Here is a 22,564-nt window from a genome sequence, read left to right as displayed (position 1 = left end):
GGTGTCTCTTTGCAAACGTCTTGCCTCTCTGTACAGAAGTGCTTCTTACAACCTATTGACTTCGTAAGAAAGACTTTTAGGAAGCAACGTGGGCCATTCTGAAAAGCAAAGAACTTACTAGCCAGTTAAATCCACGCTCTGGAAAAAATCAGGTACTAAAATAGGAACAAGGCCAGGAAGACCCAGGCACTAGAAATAAACACGATGCCATGCTGCCTTTCCCTGGGAACTCAACTGCCTTGACCGGAGAGGGGCCTCACGGTGCAGGCAGCGGCTCGCAGCCATCCCCAGCCGTCGGAGGGGATCCAGGAGCAGAGGCTGAGCTCCTGGGCAATGCGGCTCCTTAGGACAACGCTGGGTGTTGTCTTCACAGACTCAGCAGCCCCGGCGGCCAGATCAGACAGATCAGTTAGTCACAAAGCCAGCATAGGAAGCTTACTCTGCCAGAGAACCAGGCACCTTTATGTTCAGAGAACACGTCTTTGATTCAAACACCCCCAGGAACTGGATCCCCCACTTTAGGATCAACACCTGTTATACATCACACTTTCATCCACACTCAGATTTGTCTGCTTTCAGACTCAGATTTGTCTGATTTCCAATAACGGAGCTTTTCTCCACAAGGGTGCATAAAGCTTTGGGGCAAGAAAGTGGATATTGCTGATCCACAGCTTTCCTGCCCGGTTCTGCTTACAGTTCATTACCGCTCATAAGCTAAACAGGATCGTGTAGATTTCGCGGCAGCTTTTAACAGCAAAAGCTAATCATAGTACACACTGCAAGCACCACGTATTCGAAGCACAGCATACATTTACTAACTAATCTCTGACTAATCCCCAACTTCCAGCTAATTAGTCTTTTTGAAGTGTGCCCCTTCCTGCATGAGCTAATGCTTGTTCAGTCCTTTGAAGCATTTAGCGTGCTAACTACAATCACATGCGCCTCCCTAGTAAGCAGCACACATGAAGAACCAATAAAAGCAATTAGTGAGAAGCATGGAAATGCAAAGATCTCCATGCAAGGAGCCTGGGGCCCAGCTCTGAGTGATTCGTGGAAGAACTCTACAACTCAAAGCAAATGAGTTATAAAGTAGGTATGTGGTTTATTTCGGTGCCAGGCGCATGTGGGATAGCTCCCAAAGGCATGCGCACCCCAACACGGCAACTTGCCTTGGTTATATGCAGTAAACGTGTGCATTAAGTTTCCCAATATACCTATACATATGCATAACCTCTCCCTGCTTCATATTAAAATTAGTTCCAAGAAGTCACTTCTATGAACTCCTTCTGTCTGCACTTGCACAGTGCCTTCTGGTGGTGGTCGCCGGGGGCCGCGGGGATGAAGGCAGATAACTCTTCTTCATCACCACTAGTTGACCCCCTGCCTTTGTACAGGCTCAGCTGCTCCTTGGCTCTCGTCCAAACCACAAGGTTGGTCTCTCTCAGCTGGTTTTTGAGACAGTCTCCCCATTTTTGTCAGGAAACATCCTCTGTAAGGAGCCCCAAGACTCCTCGTTTCTGTTAATTTGCACAGTAGTAAGCAAAGACACTCGGCAACATCTATTTTTAATGCGATTAAGCAAGCCCCCATTCTTCCATTCCTGGCTTTAATAATAACGATTGTTTTATTTAGAAATCATTAATGCAATTAAGCAAGCCCCCACTCTTCTACCCCTGGCTTCACGAGTGTTTCTGCTGTGCCACCTCAGCCACCCGCTGCCCCACTATGCTCCATGAGAGGCTGCAAAAGCAGCCTCTGGAGAGCCAGGCCTCGCCCCAGTGCTACTTTATGTCTTTATTTCTTTATTTTTCTCTTATTAGACACCGCCTGGGGCACGCCAGCCCTGAGGGGACCTCGCCTCAGGCCCGCCCCGGCCGCAGCGTGGAACAGGTCCCGCCATGAGGCCTGGGGCCCCCCTCAGCCCCGGCCTCGCCCTGGGGGCCGGGACTACACTTCCCAGGAGACCCCGCGCTTCCCCCCACCCCCCTCTCGCGAGACTTGGCAGGCGCGCGCGGGCCGCTCTCCCTTTCCCCGCGACGACATGGCGGCCGCGCAGGGTTCGGTGAGTCGGGCGCGCCGCCATCGGCGGCCATCCGCGGTTATGGCGGCTCCGAGGGGCTCGGGGACAGCACCGGCAGAAGCGGGAGGCGCTTGCGCGCCGTCATGGCTGCCCGTGGCCGTGCGGGGAGGCCTCTGCGTCTTGTGGGGGAGTCAGATCGCTTACCCCCCCCCATGTTGGGTCCGGCTTGTTATGGCGGCCGGCTGAAGGGGAGGCCAGGCCGGGCCCTGTCCGGCCTTGTGCCCCTCATGGGGACCTGGCCGGCCCCAAAGCGCCGGGCTTCACCGTATCCGGCTGCCCTCCGGCCCTCCCCGAGCCGGGGCTGCTCCCCAGGAATTTAATACAGGTATTTAATGCAGCAGCGGGCATGGCTCAGCATTGCTGTCAATACAGGCTTCAAACAGCGAAGCTCGGCGGTCAGAGGCAGCGTTCCCCATCGCTGAACCGCCCAGCAATGCGAAATGGAGCGTGTTGTGCCCGCCAGGTGTCGTTGGCACCCGGGTAAGGAGCTGGGAGCAGGCTGAGCTAACAGAGTGGCTCCGGGTGGTCTGGTCTGCAGCTGAGCTAGTGATGATAAGGTTATCCCTGTCTGAAATTAAGTTTTCCCCTGTGGAATCATGATTCTGAGGCTCAGCATTAAAGACAAAAAGGTAAAAGAATGGTCTGGTACGTGGATTAACGCTCTGTATCCCTCCACTCTTTCAGGTGGCAGCATGTTGTCGAGCAAGCATAAAAATGCACCTTGCACTCACCTTTCGGGGAAGCTGATTCTTTCACTCAGTTGGCAGCAGACCTGCACCATCAGCACATCGGTGAGAAACATCAGCATTTAGTTCATCCTGCTCGAGTTTTCTCCTGTTGTTGGGCTGTGGACATAAGACTTGTTCTGCTGTGACAGATGATAGCCTTCTCAGGCTGCTGGGAGGAGGTATAAAAGCCTAATGGCTTGATTAGTGTAATTAAGCCAATCAGGGCTGTGGCTTTGTTGCAGCTGCCACCTGAGTGTGCAGCTCTTTGCTACCATGGAGCTCAGGCTGAAAGGCAGCACGCAGTGAATGGGAATTTTAATGTTGTTGGTGCCCTGTGGAGCACCTGGTTGGCAATATTGTCAAAGATGAGCGAGAGTGGAAGGGGTTAGAAATAAGAGGGATTGAATGGCAGCCCATTATGGAGACACTTGACACAGCTCATCTCCTAAGTGTGTTTGTCAAAGGAGTAGACCTAGTGAAAGGATAATTGGTCTCTGTGCTTACCCGGAGGTGTACTGGGATAGTTTTGTGCTTGCATTGGGTGGCTGGGAGTAGGGAGGTGCAGCTCACATACACCAGAAGGTCAGCCTAGAAGGGGGACGCTGAAGAACCTTTCCTAGAAGGGATGTCTGATGGTCGTATGCTTGAATGCATTTCTCAAGATAAATCCGTAGGTAATTCACATCCCAGATGAGTGCATTATTCCTCTCTGCAAGGAGAGTTGCATTAAGATCCTGTACGGTGAGGAGAAGTAGCGCTGTCTGCTTGAAACATCTTACAAGGGTCTAAACCATTGAAGTCTCAAAGCTAGTGTTTTTGTCTAAGTGAGGATTTAAATAGCACCCATCTCCAAAATTTTCTTATCTCTTGAGTGAAACGGCTCATTGGCAAATCTGCTCCTGTGTGAGGGACGGGTTTCTGCTGTGCTAAGTTGGAGGCAAAAATTGGCTCTCAGAAAGGAAACCTTCGATTCTTGCTTTGTGACTTGGTGCTGTTTTTGTAAGAGATGGAGAGGAAACAAGGGGAGGATGAACTTCACTTGAAGGATCGCTGCTAAATGTTTAACGCAACTTATATTTAGGAGGAAAACATCCTGTAGACTCCTGGGTTGTATCTTCCCCCAAGGACAGCTTTGGCAAGAAGGCAGCTGTGAAGTCAGACGTCGAACTGGTAAGAAAATCCTTGAGTAGTGCATACTGCTCATCTTACACTTCACACGCCAAATCCGTAGGCAGCATGACTCATCCGCTGACCAGAACACCTAATTCTTGAACGCTTCCCAGGAAGAACACAGGTCATAGACGTGCCCGCATCTGGGCGTCTCCACTCTGTTTCATTCCGTAGAACTTGAGTTTATGTAGCCAAGGACGGGGGAGAAACTGAGCCGGTGATGTGCTGTTATCCCTGTCTGACAGCTCATCTGTGAGGGAAAAACTGTCCACTGAGGCTCACGTATTCCCCCTCAGCAGTTCTCCTACGTCTTGCAAAGGCTGAAGTGACACAGATGACCCTGGGAAGGCAAAAGCAGCATCTGTCTGCTTTCCTCCCGCCCTTGTGATGCGCGAGCACAGCACAAAAACTTTTCCGTGTGCCCATCTGTCCTTCCAGCAGCCTGCCTGTAGGAGCCCAGATGCGGCAAGGTTGTGCAGGGAGTGTAATAAACACAGGCTGCTCTTGTCAGAGCACAGTTTAATTCTAGATTTGTGAATAGCTTTTAAGCCGCTTGGGCAAACAGTAAGGCACATTTAGAGGGCAGATACGAAACGCGTTTTTATCTGACGCGATGTACAGTCACTGAATACACACACTGTAACAGTACTTTATCTCCAGGTGGCTGACAGCTGCATTCTGCTGAACAGTTCCATGCTTTATTTAACAGAACTCGTATTTGTTTGCAGATCTATAATGTTCGGTGACGGGCTGAACCGGCAGACTTGACAACAGTGCACTGCCTTAGTCCTTAAGTAAAGGTTAGTATACAAAGCGGGAGGGAACGTTACTACAACCCGGCAGAGTGGTTGCTTTGCAAATATAGTTACCTTCCAAACTAGTCACTGGGAAGAGCCTGTGGGGCTTTGGGCTTCCACAGAACAAGGGGAAAAAAGGTGAAGAGACAGCGCGATGATAAAGGGGAAAAGTAAAAGCTATCCAGTGTTTGGTGAATAGAGAGGGGCAGGAATTCGTTTACAGCAGACGTGCTTAAGGCAGTGACGGCATTGTTTTGTGGTGTCTCCCGAAACCAGGAGGAGGATTTTCCTGGAACAGGCCTCACAAATGATGGCACTTCACTTGAGGTGATATAAAACGGGTACCTGGGCATAACTGCAGGTACCTTCATCTCTGCTCAGTGGCTGTTAAAACTACATCACTGCTAAGTTCCCAGTAAGACCAGAGAGGATTCAGGTGCTAGCGCTGGGTTTGGGGGAGAAGCACAGTTTTAGAACCCTGAAGCCTTAGCTACAGGGAGGCTAGCTGTGTTAGGAAGAGCAGGATCACATTTGGCATGCAGGCTTCTGCCAACTGGATGCAAAATAAAGGCTGAGCTGTCACTCGTAAGAGTACTTTCCGGTCTTCTGAGATGTATACTCTTGATTAAATAATGCCAATCAGTGGAATTTTTTTAATCTGACAGTTGCTTCTGCTCTGACACTGTCTTTTCTACTAGGACCTGCTCTACAGCTGGCTGGAGGAAGGAGTGGTTCCCTGCAGTCTTCTGTTCCAGAATAAAAGAAAGTATTGAAACTGTCTTGAGAGCTGGTGTTTTTTTGTTGTTGTTTTTTTTTTGTTTGTTTGTTTGTTTTTGTTTTTTGTTTCTTTTTGTAATGGGTATCTATTTAAACAGAAATGATTTTGAGCAGGTAGAAAGGACTTCAGGGTGAAATGCTTTCTGAAATCATAGAAACTGTGAGCTTACCCTTCATAGCAGTGCCTGCTTCTGCCCAATACCTGACACAGTCTTCTGACTTGGATGTCTTGTGCAGGCAAATGCTGAAAGTTGAAGAAATTCGTGGTAACTGTGACAAAACTGTGGCTAAGCTAGGACTGGTGAAAGACGCGGTTCTTGTTGTCTGCTTAGAAGCTCAAAGAGAAGTGAGAGGCAGTAGTACAACAATCAGGTTCCTCGATAAGGTCATAAAACGGGGGAGGGATGTTTAACTGCAGGGCTAGCTGTGGACAGAGGAACTTCCCTTTTTGGGATAAGAAAGGTGTGTGAATGCAGTAGGTCCTGGTTTGCGCGCACAGCTCTACCCCTGGAAGCTGGCTGGGAGCCCTGGCAGGATGCTCGGCTATGACAGCATTCATCTTTTTTAAAACATTCCTTTTTGCCATGTGCGTCAGTGCCACCCATCGCTGTGTTTACAGCCACAGGGGTTGTGCTCGTGCTTGGCCAGAGCTAGTTTGAGGAGGTTTTGGTGGTACATTATTTAGGCAATATGAGAATCAGGCTTGTTCTTGTCGTGGAAGGGGTTCTGCTGAGTGCTTGCATTCAAGAACAGGCCTAACAGCCTGCCTGGGTACCATTGTGAAGTGATTGACGTGAACAAAGGTTAATTTGAGACTCACAAGCTGGGCTCCACACTGGAGATTAGCCTGTCAGCCCGTTTCAGATGTAATCTTCGTTAACGCTCACTCTTAACTAGCTGAATGCAGCCTGCCATCACAAAGGGAGATGGAGCTTGAGGGGGTGCAGGGTTCCCTGGCTAACAGCCAGGCTATCTCTTGCCATCTCTGCAAGAAGTTGCTCCTTCAGCTGCTGTAAAGCAAATAGCATCAAAGGTGGGGAAGGGCCGCGCTCGGAAGAGTGCCCAGCGATCCGCTCCAACGCAGCCGCCGCCCAGCTGGGGAAGTTGTGTCAGGGCCCTGCTGGGGCACCAGGAGTTTAACCCCGCTCAGCCTTTGGGCCGTTCCCAAGTTGAAGCCTCACTGTTTCACAGGCTACAGCCCCTCTGCTACAGGACATGGGATGTCTTAGCTGACCCCCCCCATTCACCACATCAGGCACAGAAGAAAGTTACAAAAATTTCCTGTAATTATACAAAGTGGGAAAGTTTCAGGTCACAGCGCTCCCTCCACTGTGTGACATCAACCCTCCAGCCACCCCGTCCTCAGGAGCCTGCACAGTACATCTTCCACAGCAGCATTAGTTCACCCGGGATGGCTGAAGGGCTCAAGACCCTTCACCCTGCTCTTAAGATTTATTTTTTTTTCCTTTTTAAATAGCTTAGCCTTGCCCCAGGAGTGCCCTAACTCACCTGGCACAGCGCAGCCCTCTTCAGACACGTGGAGGACCACGCACCAGCCCCGTGCAAAACAACCAGCACCGCACACGTGGGCTGCAGGCCAGCTCCGGGCTGCTCAAAGGCCAGCTGCACGTCTGATGTCCCAGCTGAGCTGCAGTAACCCTGCCCTTAGCTGACGGATTTCGAGACTCCGTTGCGTTGACCAACACCACAACTTAGCGAAAGGGAAAAAAAGAAAGCTGCTGTGTGTTTTGTCACAAGGGAGAGCAGCCAAGACTCGGCCCAGAGCTGTCTGAAGTTCAGGCGTTAAACAATCCGGGAGAGGAGGTGTCCGAACACAGCACCATTCTTTAATTCAGACCATTTCGTCTCCAGGCCAAGGATTCCTCCCACTTGTCCTGCCCCGGTGCCAAGCGTTTGGGCTGGGGCGTGATGGCAGAGTGAAGGGTGTTTTCCAGCTGGAAACTTTGAACACAGAAGTCTGTAAATCTCCAGAAAACGCAAAAAAAAAGAGGGGGGAAAAAAAAAAAAAAGGTGGTCGGATGTACACTTCGTCAGCATCCTCTTCCAGCATCCCCTTGCCCCAGCTGCAGACAAGCACCGTGTTTCCCGGGGCCTGCTGCTGCCCCAGGGACACCTTGGTGGCACGGGGAGGTGACAGCCACGCTCAGCAGCACTTTTCGGTGCCCCAAAGTCCACGCTCGGTCTCACGGAGCCACGAATGAGTTGCTGGAGATCCCTGAGGGATCACGGACTTTCCCGTCAGCACCACCACCACGGCCCTGCTGCCGGCGTGCCGTGCGGCGGGCCTGCACCTCGGGCTGGCCTGCTGGGTCGGGAGAGCCCTCCGGGGACAGACGGGGCCCTCGGGAAGGAGGAGCCCCCTTCCACGCTGCGCTGGGAGCCCTCGGGGTCACCCCGTGGGCCGGTGCCCGGCCTCACCGCTGGTACAGCTCCATGATGCCCGCCTGGTGCAAGCTCCTCCACAGCTCTGCTTCCAGCAGCATGTCGTGGTTGGCGTAGAACACCAGGGGTTTCTTCTCCACCTCGTAGTAGTGGTCCGAGAACTGCTCGTAGTTGGCCGTGATGAACCCGTAGGCGCTGACCTGCGACGGGACGGGTGGACAGAGGGCGGTGGTCGCCTCGGGGGGGTCCAAGCCCGGCCCAAAGGGGACCCCCAGGTGCCGGGGGAAGGTGGCCTCGCGGCTTCTTACCTGGTCGCAGGTGTGCAGCGCCGTCAGGAGCATGAGCGCGCCGGTGCTGGGCATGTAGAGGTGGCCGTACTGCATGTTGAGCAGCTCCGACCTCAGGAACCTGCCGGAGCAGACGTGGTGCTGGAGGGGGGGGCACGCGGCCGGCACAGCACCACGGCCCTGCTGCCAAACAGCAACGCCCGGCGCCAACACATGACACACACCCGGCACCTCCGGCCCTGATAAGGCAGGGGCACCGAGCGACAAGCACCCGCAAATTCACCGCGTGTGGATTCTTGGGTGTCTGCTACTAAGGTTCAACTTGTTCTCTGCAACCTGCTAACACGCGCCTCCTCGCTGTTTTAAGTTGTCCCAACCGTGGCACTGGTTTGCATGAAAAGTAGGGGGAAAAAAACCCTTTGGACCCTATCTCTACTTCTTTAGACTAGTTCAAAACTGGATAGTGCGTTTTGGGAAGTGGAGGGTCAGGTGAATGCAGCAGGGCTGTACAAATCTCCCCGCCAGGAGGAAACGTGCGTGGCACTGCAAGGAATGAGAATGGCAGCGGGGAATTTCCCTGCCTTGTCTGCAGAGAGCAGGACAGAGGCGGCTCCAGCACCGGTGGAGGACCAGGGCTGGAACCAGGCTGGAACCAGGGCTGGAGCCCAGTTTTGGCACCGGGCAGCTGCGGGGCCACGCTGCACAAAGCGGGGCCAGGAGGCGGGTGGGCAGAGCCATGCACCTCCGGGTGCCAGAGGGGCGCTGAGCCAGGGGTTTGCATCGGGCTCATCCTCACCTGGCTGTGAGGTAGTGTAAGAAATCCGGGTGCAGCAGCTTGAACTTCTCTGCGGACGCCTCCGGTCCAAAATATTTCCGTGGCCTGCAGCAGGGAGAGGAGAATTGGTGCCACTTGGGATTTATCCCAGCAGGGACAAAGGCGGGGGCAGCGCGCGCTCCCTCGGGTGCGCTCACCCAAGGGTACTCACTCGTCACCCTTGTCCGAGCCCTCGGGGACCGGGCTGCCCTGGATGGCCGACCTCAGCATGATGTAGTCCCGCACGTCCGAGGGGATGAAGATGTACTTCAGGTCCTGCAGCGGGGACACAGACACGGTGCCTGGGGGGTTTTGGGGGCACAGCCCTCTTGCGGGGTGAGGACTGAGGCTCCTGAGACTTGGAGAAGGTTTGGGGCAAGGCGTATCCTAGCCTCAGGGGACAATCTGGGGTCAGCCACCCACCCCCTGATGTGACCTCGGGGGTCCCACCTCAGCCTGGGGTATCTGGGTGAAGCCGTACTCCTCATAGGCAATGAGCGAGTTCTTCATGGTGTTCACCGTGAACCCGTAGAAGGAGATCTTGGTCCCGACGTCCTCCTCGAAGCCCCTGATCACGGCACCGTTGAGCCTGCGGGAGCAGCGCGGGGCCGTGTCCAGGGCTGGGACCTCCCCAGCACCCGCGGCCCCCCAAATCCTGCCCGGCCCCACCTGAACACCAGGTCGTGCGCGTCGATCGCCTCGCCCTGCCGCGAGCCGTTGAGGATGCCGCCGTTGCCCACCACGGCGCAGCGCACGCAGCCCCCCGGGAAGCGGCGCCGGTCAAAGAGGTGCCTGTTGGCCGAGGCGTTGAGGAGCCGGAGGGTGCTGCTGACGGCTGCGTCGGGGCAGGATGGGGCCAGCCAGGGGGAAAGGGAAAGGTTTGCATCAGCGCAGCTGCAAGTAAGCATGTCTGCACCTCGAACCAGCGTGCTGCAGCGTGCGCAGGCAGCTTTGCACCACAGCACGTTGGTGAGCAGCGTGCAAAAAAAGCTCATGGCATCCTCGTGCACAGGAGGGTCTGCAGGTGGGGTGGACAAACACCAGCTGGGAAATTGCTCGGTACCCCCAGAAAGCCAAATGCGCCCAGGTTACAGCCCCCCCCCCGTTACTAATCCTGCTCCAAGCAGCGGCTGCCGGGTGCCGTGCAAGGCACGGGGACACATCCGGACGTCTCCAGCCCCGGTCCCGTGGGTGCTGATGCCAGCACCGCTCATTTCCCGTCCTGACAATGCCTCCTTGCAGCTGCCCCTGGTTCACCCCCCCGCCGTCCCCAGCACTTCCCAGCCCAGGGCCTGAAGCTGGCGGCTGCCAGCAAGAGCAGGGAGTAGGTTTGGGGTTGGAAGGGGAACAATCTCCTCTGGCAACAATGGAGCGGGTTGTCCGAGGTCCTCCGGGCCCCAGTTAATAATCATGCACACACTGAGGCTTTTATTTGGGGAAAATGTCACAAGATGCTGCGAGTGGCATTTGCAAAGCCATCCCCTCCATCCTGCTCCCGGGGAGGTGGAGTGGGAAGAGACCAAAGTCCCCGGTCCCCATTCTCCTGTGGTCCCCAGTCCCCTCGAGCCACCCCATACCCCAGATGCCACCACCCCGGCCCGGTCGGTGCCGTACCTGCGTGGGACAAGCCTTGCCAGCCGTAGGGGACGTGTCGCTCCTTCAGCCTGTTCCAGGTCTCGGGGCTGAAGTGCTGGTCCCACATCAGCACTGGGGTGGCAAACTGGAAGAGCTCCCCAAATGTGGGGTGCGCCTTGGCTGCCTCCACCACCGAGCGGGGGCACGGGCTGGGCTGGGGGCGAGAGGAGCACGGTTCGGACTCCAGGCTGGAGCCCCTTTTCCCCCCAGCATCTCCACCCAGCTGGGGACAAGCCCAGGGACAGAACCGCTCCTCATCCGTCATGTTTTCTGCTGGGTGACCTGGGCACAGGTGCCTCATGCCTGGGTCCCCCCAGCACCCGGCTCCCCAGGGCACGGAGGATCAGGGCTCACGGAGTCACCAGGGGAGCGCACACCGTGACAGATGCAGCATCTTCTAGGCCTTTACCCTGGCAAAGCACAGCCCAGGTCCCAGCTCCTTGGGAGCTTGGGGCTTTTTTCACAAGTCTCCAGCCCAGGTGCCACTCGGCTGGGGGATTTGGAAGCTCACGCTTCCTGCGACCACGCCAGGGCAGCCCAGGGAGACCCAGGTGCATGGATGGACAGGTTGCTCCTCCCCACACAAAAAAAAAACCATGCTGCTTTCACCTGAATTGCTCCTCAGCTTCCCCACCCAGACAGAAAGCCCACAAAGGAGAAAGCACCAGGAACGCACCACATTTTGCAAATTATTACCTGCCTTCTGTTGTGTTTGGGCTCCTCTGGCTGCGAGGAAGGTTTGAAGGACTCCCTGCTAGGAAAAGGGAAACAGAGCAGTCAGAACCTGTCCCTTGGGGCCTGGGGAGCCCCGCAGGGCTCTCCCAGCCTGTTCTGGGTTCCCCACGCACCCCTTTTCCCCCACGTTACCTCTCCAAGCTGCCTCGGAGGGCCCTGTGGCTGCCGGCTGGGCGCGAGGTCCCCGACGGAGCCAGGAGCAGCGGCTCCGGCTGCAGCAGGCTGGAAGGGGACACCGGGATGAGGGGAGGTGGCACCGAGCCCCGCATCCCGACACCCCCCCTCCACGAGAGGCACGGTGCCGTGCCAGAAAAGCGATGGGAACCGGGGATGTGGAGGGTCCCTGGGGTGCGTGGGGCTGGTTGCGACGTGCCCTGATCCCCCCATCAGTGATGGGGATGGTCAGCGCCCTTCAGCACCCCATGTCTGGGGACACGAAACACCAAGCCCCAAATGAAACAGGGCCAGAAACTGCCAAGCTGCTACGTCTCCAGGAAAACCCTTCCCTGGGGGGATCAGGAAAAAAAACCAGCAACAATTTCTTTGGCTTCTCTTTCCTTTCCTGAAGCTGGGTGCTCACTAACTGGGGTCCCCTCCAGTTTTCCAAGCAAGCACAGCAAGGAAAGGGGGGAAAAAAGCCCTGCTCCCATGGGTGGGAGGAACTGTGCCTGCATCTCCATCACCAACCGGTGGGAGACAGAGGCAGGGAGCTCCCCACCCCGAGCATCTCGGCGGGCCCAGAGCCCCAGGGGTGCCCCCAGGGGGGGTCTCATGGCCCGGCAGGGTCCCAGCCTGGCAGCAGGAGGTGGGAGCCCACCGGCGGGGAACAGGCTCCCATTCATCCCCGCACAGAAGGGCCCTTCAGAGCACCCCGGCGCCAGCCCCAGCCTGGGCAGCAGGTGCTCCCGGCAAAGCAGGGTATTGTGGAGCAGACAAGGGCCCCTTGTTACGGGATCTGTGCTCGGGGACAGGTAGAGGCAGGTGGGGAGCGGAGCTCTGCCTCCCCCCGCGCAGCGAGCGTTGGGTTTCCTCCCACCCACCTCCGCTGTCCTCTGCCACGGGGACGCCTCCTCCCCATGGGTGCCAGCCCTGTCCCGGAGCTGATCCGGACCCGTTTGCCACCAGGACACTGCTCAGTGCTGGGTATGGCATTCCCTGGGGGATAGCCCAGCTCCTTGGGCTCCATCCCACCAGCTTTGGGTGGGGCTGGCTCAGGACTGGAGACGCCGAGGGCGAAGGGGAGACGCCGAGGACGAAGGGGTCCCCGTTTCACACAGGCTGAGCATCAGCAGCCCCGGCATGGCCATGCTGGGGCAGGAGGGGCTGCAGGTGCTGCCCCCAGCCCCACAATCCCTACAGCTGCTCCCATCAAGGCCACCCCAGCCCGAAGCAGCAGGCACCATGCTGGGGCTGCCCCACGCACACGGAGCAGCCGGTGCCTCGCTGCATTTTGCACGCAGGAGTGCTGGCACCGGGCTGGGAGAGGGGTCGGCTGCTGCTGCCCGGTGGGGAGGAGAGGGGGAACCCCGGGGGCAGAGCGAGGAGGGCTGAGCTGTCCCGGTAAGGCTGCAGAGCTGCAGGTTTCCGCGAGGCGTTCCCGCTGCTCGCACAGCGGCTAAACGCACCCAGCCTGCCCAGACCTGCTCGTCGCTGCTGCTGGGAACCGAGGGGCTGCGCACGGCGAGATGCCGGCTGGGGAGGGCTTGTGGAGAGGCAGGACCTCGGAGCAGGGACTCGCAGTGGCACCAGGGGCTGCTCTGCTGGCCCATCCCTGCCAGCTGCAGGCGGCACACACGGCTCAGAGCACAGCTCAGCCCCGCAGTGAGCTGGAAGTCTCAAGAAACAAGAAAACTATTTGCCTGCCGGGTCAGCCCAGCAGTGCCAAACCCTGGAGGCATCTCACACGTAGCTGAGCCTCCAGCCCCAGGCATCTCCTCCATCTGGCACCACAGGAGATGCTCAGCCCCAGCCCCAGCCCCTCCCCAAAGGACCTCCTTGGTGTTGCCACCACCCGAACCCGAAGTCCAGAACCAAGTCCTGCAGAGCTCTGGGTCCTGAAGCACGGCGCACAAAGCCCCCAGCTCGGCCACCTGCCCCTTTCTGCCACCACGGCCACACAGCCCACCAACGAGCCCCCAGGGCAGATACCATCAGGCACAGCGCCCAGGCTCCTGCCTCCCAAAAAGCTGCACGCAAACAGCCTGTCCCTGCCCCACATCTTCCCCAGTCCTTCCCCATCAGGCTCACGAGCCCCAGCTGCACCTCGCTGCCTCCCCAGCTCCTTCTCATCCCCTCCCTGCCATGTCCTGGTGCCTTTGTGGTGGGCACAGCACCAGGCACAGCCCCGGGCTCTTGGTGCTGGCTACTTTTTGCGCTCCGAGAGGTGTTACAGGAGCATCTGGGGCAGCACAGGCTGCTAAAACCCGCTCCTGCTCAGGCTGGCGATTGCTTGATGCTCCCCAGGAGATGGCTCCCACCTCCCTTCAGTGGCCAAACTTGGTGCCAGGCGTCTGCGGATCCTCTCCCAGGCCTTGTGCCGAGCACATGACGCCAACCCACGCGGCGCTCCCGTCCCGCCCGCCGGTGCCGGTGCCATCCCCGAGGCGCGGTGGCGGCTCCCTGTGCCGTGGCCGCTGCCCAAGCCCGGCCGAGCCCGGCGCCTTGACGTCACTCGCCAGGATGTGGCGAAGCCTCGGTGGCTCCGTGCCCTGCGATGCTTGGTTGACTCAGAAGATGACCCCCCCCCAGGGACCGACTGATGCACAATGGGGCTCCCGGGAAAGGAGTGGCCCGCGGCCGCCTGGGCACACTGGCCACGGCAGAGGAGCGAGCCAAGCCTGGGTGTGTTCTCTCCCTGCGGTAAAGCTGCCGAATATGACGCCTCTGGTCCGTGCCCACCCTCCATTTCCGGAAGATAAATATGTGCACAAGTGTTTGAGAGCACACACTCGAGCGCTATCTTAACCAAATACTCCTGGGTCCCTGCGGGGCTGTTTGAAGGAGCCGCAGCAGCACCGCGAACGTGTCCTCCGGGAGCGTGGGCTGCGTCCTGCTGCAAAGGGCCGGGCTCGGGGCATCGTCCCCTGGCACAGAGCCACGGCAGGATGGTGCCCGGCTCTTCTGCTGGAATTAAAGCCATGAGAGGTCCCAGCAGAAATATGGAGGGGTTTGGAGAAATGTCCGGGCAGGGCTGCAGGACGGGCTGGCAGCCCGCAGCACAGCTGCCTCGCCGCAGGGACAGGAGCGTTTTGCCCATCTCCCCGGGGTCCTCACCGCTGCCACCGGCCTTGCACCAAACCAGAGGGGGTCAGGGCACTGCCACACATGCCCCTCGTCGGGTGGGTTGGTGCTTGCAGCAGCCAGCACCGCCCAGGGGGGTCAGCTGCCTCCCGACCCCTTTTGTCTCCCCCTAAAGCTGGAGCAGAAGGAGGCACCCACCGTGTCCCCAAAATGGGAGCACTGCTGGCCTTCCCCTCCTGCCCCAACAGGAGGAAAAGCACAAATCCTGCACCACGGCTGTGCTTTAGCAGTGAGAAGCACTGCACGCACAGACTTCACTTCCAGATTCAGCCCTGCATCAGCCGCCGGGCAGCGCTGGTTGCTCCGGGCTTAGGCTTTAACCCAACTTTTATGGACGAGCAGGGATTCGGGGTTGGTGTGCTTGTAGATGTGGGGAACTGAGGCAAACGGGACCTGCTCTGCTGTGGCTGTGGCTTTAGCGTTTGGCTTGAAGCCGAAGGGAAGAAAAAAAAAAAAAAAGAAGAAGAAAAACTCCTGGAAGTGTTTTGGAGCCTGTGGAGCTCCCAGGCACATTGCTGCGGGCTCCCGGAGGGGCTGAGCCAGAGGAGCCGGGGCTGGGGACGCAGCTGTGCAGGGAGCAGCTCAGCACCACAGTCGTGACCGCCCCAGCACCATGCTGCATGGTTTGGCCCCACTGCCACCAGGATCCCCGGTCACCCGGAGCCAGCTCCTGCCACGGGGATGCTCCTGCAGGGAGCAGAACCCCGCGCCGGGCAGGACAGAGGGCGCAGGCAGAGCTCCGTGCTCCCAGCGGGGCAAGAAGCAGCGTGGGGACCCCAGGGCAGCCCACCCAGCGGCACCCCAGCAGCTTCCAGTGTAACCCTGGCAGGTTGCGAGCAGGACCAGCCCCGGTCCCCGCAGCATCCTCCCCTCCCTCCCGAGCTCTGAGAGCACCCGCGAGCACCCAGCGCGGAGGCGAAGGACGCCTGTAACACTCTGCTGGTGCGTTACCCGCTGCTCGGGGCAGAGGAGGGTGCCTGCTCCTGCTGGCCAAATGCTCTGCGGGCAGCCCCAGGGCTCCCCAGCACCCAGCCCAGCACCAGGGAGACTCTGGCTGAGGCTCAGGCAGGGTGGAGGCTGCAGGCAAAGACCGAAGGGAAAGCGAAGGGGGAGATGCCCACCGCTGGAGTTTGGGACTTGCTGGAGTTTGCGAGCAGCCCCGCAGGAGCTGAGCAGGCTGCAGGCAGCCCTGCCCCGTCCCTGCGGCTGGGGAGGGTCAGCGCTGCAGCGTGGGGCCGGACCCCCCCGGGGAAATGAGCCGGCTGCAGCCCGGTCTGCCCGGCTGCTGGAGGTGGTTTGGTCCTGCTGGGTGCTGAGCACCCTCAGCAGTCCCTGCACCTTTGGCTCCTTGGCACCGCGATGGGCTGAGCCCACGCGGGGACCCCTGCAGCCCCCCCTCACCCCGGGGTCCCTCCCTGGGCACCCCTGGGTGCTGCTGGTGGCCGTGGGCACCTCGGGGAGGCAGAGCCTGCTGTGATCTCTCCTCAACCCAGCAAAGAAACTGGGGCACAGCTGGGGTAACCTGCGCCAAGGGGCCTGCCCCAGCACCCCAGCACCCCAAATCCCCCTCCCCAGCCCCTCGCGCTGGCTTCGCACATCACCATTACCTGGCTATGATCCTCTGGCCGGCGGGCAGCTCCACCGTGGCGTAGTAGTGCCCGTAGAGGATGAGGGAGGATGAAAAAGCCGCCAGCAGCAAGAGGCAGAGACGTTTCCAGTGCGGGGACCCCATCCCAGCGCTTGAGCGGCGCGGGCGAAGGCGACGCGCGAGCCCTGTGTGGAGCTGATCCCCCCGTGGAGCTGAGCCCCAGCTGCCCCCGCTGCCCACCCGGAGGGGTAGAGGCTCGGGCTGGCTCCCTCCTGGCCCCGCTGCACCTCGGAGCGCTCCTCGGATGTCCCTGGGGAGCGGTGGGAGGGAGAGCGCGAGCGGAGGGAGGAGGCACCGGGCTGACTGGTTCGGGCTTGCTGAGAAAAAACGCACTTTTGAGCTGCTTTTGCTCCAAGCCGGGGATTAAACATTTACTCAGACCAACGGAGAAATGAGCTTTTTTTTTTTTTTGCCTCCCCTTCGTGCCACCCACTTACAGCTCACAAAGCAGAGCTTCTCCCCCTTTTTCCCATTTTTCGTAACTTTCTCCTTCGCCTCCAGCCCCGCACTCCCATGCAGCCCACGCCAGCGCCTGGGGACCCCGCGGGGCTGGGGTTGTTGTGGCAGATCCGAAAACCTAGGCTCCAGCCCCCGGTGCCCAATACAGCTCCGCAGCACGTACGTGCAGGGATCCACAGAAACTCCCCGCCACAGGAGCAAATTTGGGGTGAAACGGGGAAAAAGGCAAAACTGCCTGAGCGCTGGCGGGGCTGCCCAAGGGGGGTTGCTGCCGGGACCCGCAGGCTTTAGCAGAGGAACAAATTATTCCCCACCACGTAATTTCACGGCAACCAACACGAATTTATAAATTTGTGCTGAATTCAAGTTTGGGCTGGTGAGGGGAGGGCAGGAGGGAAACCCGAACGAAGCATTTTGGTGTTTTCCGAAGGAAAGTGCTTCTGTTTCGTTCTTGAAAGAGCAGTTCAAGCTAAGTTTAACTAAAATCATTGAAAGAAAGAAAACAAACCTGAAAACTAAAGGAAATACCCAAATGTTTTCACACTGGGGGAAGGGATTCAGCTGGGAAAACAGGCATTTTAAGTGAGCTGCAGTGACTGGGGGGGGGAGGGAGGGGAATTTTTAGGAAGCCACCAGCCTCGGGGAGCAGCAGCAACGAGCCCTGCTCCATCCAGCCCCGCGGCTCCCCAGAAACCCACGACGCGGCCCCCCCAGCACCTGCAGCCCCCTCCCCAACCGGTGCATTTTCCCCAGCACTTCCCAGCCCCCCCAGATCCAGGCCCCCCACCTCCATTCCCACCCACACAGCCACGCTTCCAGCAATGCTGCTGGTTCAAAGATAAATGCAAAAATCCCTTCAAACTACCCTGCTTCAGTCTCTTTTCAGCTTTTTTTTTTTCCTTCCTACAAATCCCCTCCTAGCCAAAAGTCAGCTTTAGGGCCACGATTAGCATCAGACCAATAAATGGGAGGAATTGGAAGGTGCTGAGTGGTCTCAGGGCTAAGGCTGAGCCCCAGAGACCCCAAGGGATGCAGCACAGGGCGGGCACGGAGCGGCGGGGGGGGGGTCCCCTGCAGGAAGGGGTCTTCAGCTGCACCACACCGCGGGGTGACCCTCTGCTGAGGCCGGCAGGGAAAGCACGGCTGTCCCAAAACCCCAGCCAGGGGGATGCACCTCTGCGGGCCCCCCAGCTGCCAGCCCTGGTCCCCAGGGGGATTCCAGCCCCCAGAACGGGAGGACACCGCACCGGCCCCATTCCCCTCCGTGCGCCAAGGGGGATTCTCTCCTCGTGACCCCATGCTTCAGCTCATGTGTTCTTGGCTCTTCGTTAATCATGGCTAATTATTACCAACTGCTCGAGTAAGTCATGGGGGAGCTAGCACGGCCCCGGAGGTGCAAAGCTCCCCCATGAGTGGCCTGGGGAAATTCTGGGATTTGGCACATGGGGACATTTGTGGCCCCAAAATGCAGACCTCAGTGAGCAGCAGCGTTGGTGCCTTTGCCCCATGGGGTGGAGGAACTGCTTTCCTGCCCAGCTCTGTTTCCATGACACATGGGGTGATACATTTAGTGGGTTTTTTTTGTTGTTGTTTTTTTTTTTTCTTTCATTAGGGGATGAAAATGAGATGCAGTTCTTCATCTGCTCTACTTGTTTCATGCTACAATATGTTTTGGCCCATGCCCCAAAATTAAGTAGCGCCTATTTCGACGTTGAATAAGTGTGAAAACCTTTTAGGGTGATAGTTGCCAAATAAAGATTAGGAAAAGAACACAAAAGAAATTACAATGACAGTCAGTGTGTATCATTTTTAGCCTGGGCTTTTCATCCCAGTAATTACTCTTGGAAACAAAACCTGAGCCATCCACATCGCTAGAGAGAGCAGGGGGAAAATGAGAATGATCCACACCATTTGGCTGTTGGTGGAGGAAAGCCCTGGGGTCTTTGCCACAACGAACTGTCCAGCTGGGAGAAAGTGATCTCCAAAAATCTGCTGGAGGATTCATACCTCCCAGTTTGTCCAGTACAGGTCAAAGATACGTTTAACAAAGTGCCAAAAAATCCGTTCCTGGGAAATTTCCCTGAAATTCAAAGCATGGACCTTAGAAATGCGTTGCACCGTCAGCCCCGCCAGGGAACGCGGGGCCATATGGCTGCTTGCGGGGACGAGGTGGTTGCATAACCACGAACCGGTCAGCAGATGTCTCGGGAGGCTGACGCACGGCCCCTTCCCGGCGGGGTGGGAGCCCGGCTTGGCCAAAACTCCCTGTGCCAGGTCCCCGCAGAGCCAGGCTCAGGCGAAACGCCCGCCTCTGTGGCACCCCGGGTGCTCCCTGCCGGTCCCGATGGGGTTTTTGGGGAGAAGTGACTGCACGGAGGGTGCGTGGGCACGTGGAGCACGGTGCAGCTACAGGACTGGGGATGTTCAGGGCTGTGCTCATCACCAATCTGTGGAGACTGTGGCTCTGAGAAATGGGCTCTGTCTTTCTGCCTTTTACCCCAAAAGGCTGTCCGAGGAATGGGGGAGTCCTTCCCCAGGGCGCAGCCCCACATGGATAGTATGGAAAGAGTGGGATGCCGCTTGAGGGGAGACCGAGCCGATGGGGCCCATCCTTGTGGCAAAACCATCAGGATCCAGCCCACTGGGCAAACACACCCTTTAGTCCCCTCCTACTCCCTACAAAAGCAGGAATATCGCAGGGACAAGCCACAGACAGGGTGGCAGGTTGGACAGCACTGTGGCTCGTGGTGACTTGTGCCAGTAGCTGCTGCCGTGCTGCCGGGCTCGGCCCCGCTCTTATCGTGGAGCCTCCTGTGCACGGCGGAGCTGCCGGTCAGCCCCGGACCATTGACCAGGACGGAGATAAGGCGAACACACAGTCCGAAGGTCTCTGCAGGGCATGAGGCAACCGCTGAGGCTCTGGGTTATGGCCTGGAGGGGCTCAGAGCTGGAAAACACCTCTGAGAAATTGGGGTGGCGCAACCCAAACCGCTCTCTTGCCAGCTCCAGGCTGGGCAGGGCAGGCCTGGATTGATCCTGCCCCGTTCTCTGCGGGCCAAACAGCCCCAAGGTTTGCTCAAACAGGGGATCATGTTTGCCACATGGCCAAGGGGTCTGGCCAGGCCCTGTCCTGTAAGGACACAGCTGGGGACAGGGGACACAGTCTCTGAGTGTGCGATGCTGCTGGCCCCTCGGCTGCCTGCGTGGTCCCTGCCTGCCACGGCTGCGAACACGGCAAGGGAGGGATGGAGGGAGCCTGGTGTGTTCCCAGGACCCAGCACCTGGGATTTGCTGCCTGAGGGTCCGAACAGGCAGGGAAAACCCCACAGTGCCCAGCCTGGCAGAGGAAACCCTTGGAACCAGGGCCTGCTGCGTCCCCAGGAGCTGTTTGCCCGCGGGGCCCTGCTCCAACACCCACCTGGAGGTCAGGGCTCGCTGGAAGGGAACAGCCCGGAGGTCATCTGGTACTTTTGTGCAGAACAAAGCCACGGGCTGCTCCTTTATCTTGGTCGCCCTCCCCTGTTATCAATAGTTTTTCTTGTCTGACTGCATTTCCCTGCTGCCACATCCCTGACGCAGGAGGGAACGCAGGGCCGCGAGGTGAGCAGGGTGCAGACCTCGCCGCTGCGCACTCAGGGCCTGCCCCAAAATCCTCTCTCTGCTTGGATAACATAAATAAATGTAAAAGCCATCCTGAAAGTCACCACCACAGGGGTGTTTGTGCTGCCAGGGAGCGCCCGTTCCATGCTGGGAAGATGGGTGCGGGTGTCCAGCGGTGTCCAGCTCACCTCGCTGCTGGGGATTTCTTGCTTGGGAACAGAGGGACGGGAGTGACAATGTGGATGTCACGCATGGCACACGCAGCAGTGCTGGGGGAGAGAGGTGTGGGGTGGTCGGCACGGCCCAGGAACCCCGAACTGCCTCCTCCGGCCCGGCCCCAGCCCGGCAGTGACGTGCCCTCAAGCACTCGGTCGGCCACGGCTCCTGCTTCTGCTGGGGACAGGCGAGGCGTCACACCGCGAAAAGGGCAGCGAGGAAACCAAACAAACGATTCGAGGCCCCGCCAGGAATGTGGCACTGCGAGTGAGAGGATTTGTCTCTCACAGCCCCGCTGGCAGCATCCAGAGGCTGTGTTAACTCCTGGGGAGCCCGGGGAGGAGCAGGGCATGGCAGTACTTACACCTTGCGGTTCTCCCCAGTGGCTTCCCAAAAAACAGGGCAGATGCTACAGAAACTTCTGGGTGCACTGATGCCCAGCTGTGTATTTCTTACTCGCATCAGAGGCTCGACATCCTGCTTTAAATCCTACAGACTCTGGAGCTCCTGGCTGGCAGAGGCGAGCAGGTGCTGCCACCGGCTGGCACCGGGTGCTGTGTCTGCACCCCAGGAGGAGCAGTGGGTGCTGTGCTCGTACCCGAGGAGGAGCACCAGGTGCTGTGTCCGCACCCGAGGGGGTGCTGCCACGTTGGGTCATCTCCCGGGACCTCATCCTGCTGCCGGTGCCTCCGCTCACGCTGCCTCCAGCACCGTGCCACGTTGCACAAGCCGAGGCCGCACCTTGGCACATCCTTCGCAGCTGGGTGGCACTCGAAGCCACCAAATCACTTCTGCACATGTCCCCGGGTACCTGAAGGAGCTCCAGGCCATAACCCCAGGGGCAGGCGGGCGTTACAAAGCTTGGGACGCCCGGGGACAGCAGCCTGGCACAGCATGGGCAGCTGCACGGCATTTGGCCACTGGACCTGGACATCTCGGACACAGCAGGGTGCTGGTGGGTCCCTGAACAGGAGCTGCCACCTGGTGGCACTGGGACAATGCCGCAGGGACACGGGTGGGGACAGTTGGGTGGCCCTGCACCACGGCACTGTCCTTGGTCATCCCTGCGGCTCCGTTTAGCTGTGCTAGGGAGGCTGGGGATGCGCTGGCACAGCTCAGCGCTGCCGCTTTCCCCCTGAGGGACAGACCAAACCACAGGGCTCTAAACCCTCTGAGGAGCTGGCTCCATCCCAGGAGCACAGCCTGGAGGGAACGGGCTCTGCGGGTGGGGAAAACGCCAGGAAATTTCCTTCCCTTGGTTCTGGGACACCTCAGCCACAGAGGAGTTGGGCACTGGGGGGGAAGCTTGGACTGGGGCCTGCCAGCCCGTCTCCAGAGCCCGGCCTCCTTGCCCACCACGGTCCCCTTGCTCAGCCCCGTCCCATTTCCCAGAAGAGAGAGAAACAAAAGAAGAAGAGGGGGGAAGGGAGGAGTTTAACAGAAACTTCTTCCAACTTCTTGGGAGGAGAAAAGCCCTATTCAGATGGGAAGAATAGCCGCTCGGAGGTGGTCACTAAGCAACCCGCAGCAATTCGGCAGGGCCCCGGTGCATGGGCAAGGAACAAAGCCACCTCGCTGCCCACCCAGAGCCACGGGTGGCCCGGCCGCTGCAGGGAACAGAGACGTCCCGCTGAGCCCCGGGCGCCTGGGTGCAGCAGGAGGCTGCCTCGGTTGGCCCTGGAAGGCAGCCAGTCCCCGTCGGGGTGTCCCTCTATGGGAGGCTGCCCGCTGCTCAGGGAGGATTTGGGGTCTGCCCCAAATGCCATGACGGCTCCACGTGGGTCTGGAACTCACACAGGGCTGTAAGTTGTTCCCAACAGAGGCATGTTGAATTTCGGGTAACTACACGACAACATTGGCAACACCCTCACCCAGATAAGCTGAATTCCTCATTTAGGTTATCGGTGGGGGTAGG

At 58.5% G+C, this 22,564-nt stretch overlaps 1 protein-coding gene and 1 long non-coding RNA gene across 3 annotated transcripts; one reads left to right on the top strand and one right to left on the bottom strand.

The window, feature by feature from the left end:
* The first annotated feature begins 1,925 nt into the window (after positions 1-1,925).
* On the top strand, positions 1,926-5,554 carry LOC310883941. The gene is made up of 5 exons (XR_014573952.1): positions 1,926-2,062; positions 2,765-2,871; positions 3,890-3,978; positions 4,707-4,778; positions 5,474-5,554. It is a non-coding gene; the product is annotated as an uncharacterized lncRNA (long non-coding RNA).
* A 1,262-nt stretch (positions 5,555-6,816) lies between these two features.
* On the bottom strand, positions 6,817-17,467 carry ST6GALNAC2 (ST6 N-acetylgalactosaminide alpha-2,6-sialyltransferase 2). Of its 2 annotated transcripts, none has more exons than XM_083805022.1 (10): positions 16,334-17,467; positions 11,559-11,648; positions 11,388-11,445; positions 10,671-10,845; positions 9,726-9,891; positions 9,507-9,645; positions 9,229-9,332; positions 9,039-9,122; positions 8,264-8,363; positions 6,817-8,155 (listed from the first exon to the last, which is right to left on the bottom strand). In XM_083805022.1, exons 1-10 carry the CDS (start codon positions 16,456-16,458, stop codon positions 7,988-7,990), a joined length of 1,209 nt encoding a protein of 402 aa, XP_083661148.1. In that variant the 5' UTR covers positions 16,459-17,467; the 3' UTR covers positions 6,817-7,987. The 2 variants fall into 2 exon arrangements, with proteins under 2 accessions (XP_083661148.1, XP_083661149.1); XM_083805023.1 differs by having other exon boundaries at positions 11,388-11,442; positions 16,334-16,727.
* Positions 17,468-22,564: the final 5,097 nt, after the last annotated feature.

This window comes from Anser anser (genome assembly GCF_964211835.1).
Source record: "Anser anser genome assembly, chromosome: 19".
Classification (NCBI taxonomy): Eukaryota; Metazoa; Chordata; class Aves; order Anseriformes; family Anatidae; genus Anser; species Anser anser.
The sequence above is the reverse complement of the archived record's forward strand: the minus strand, read 5'-3'. Positions and strand labels throughout refer to the sequence as shown.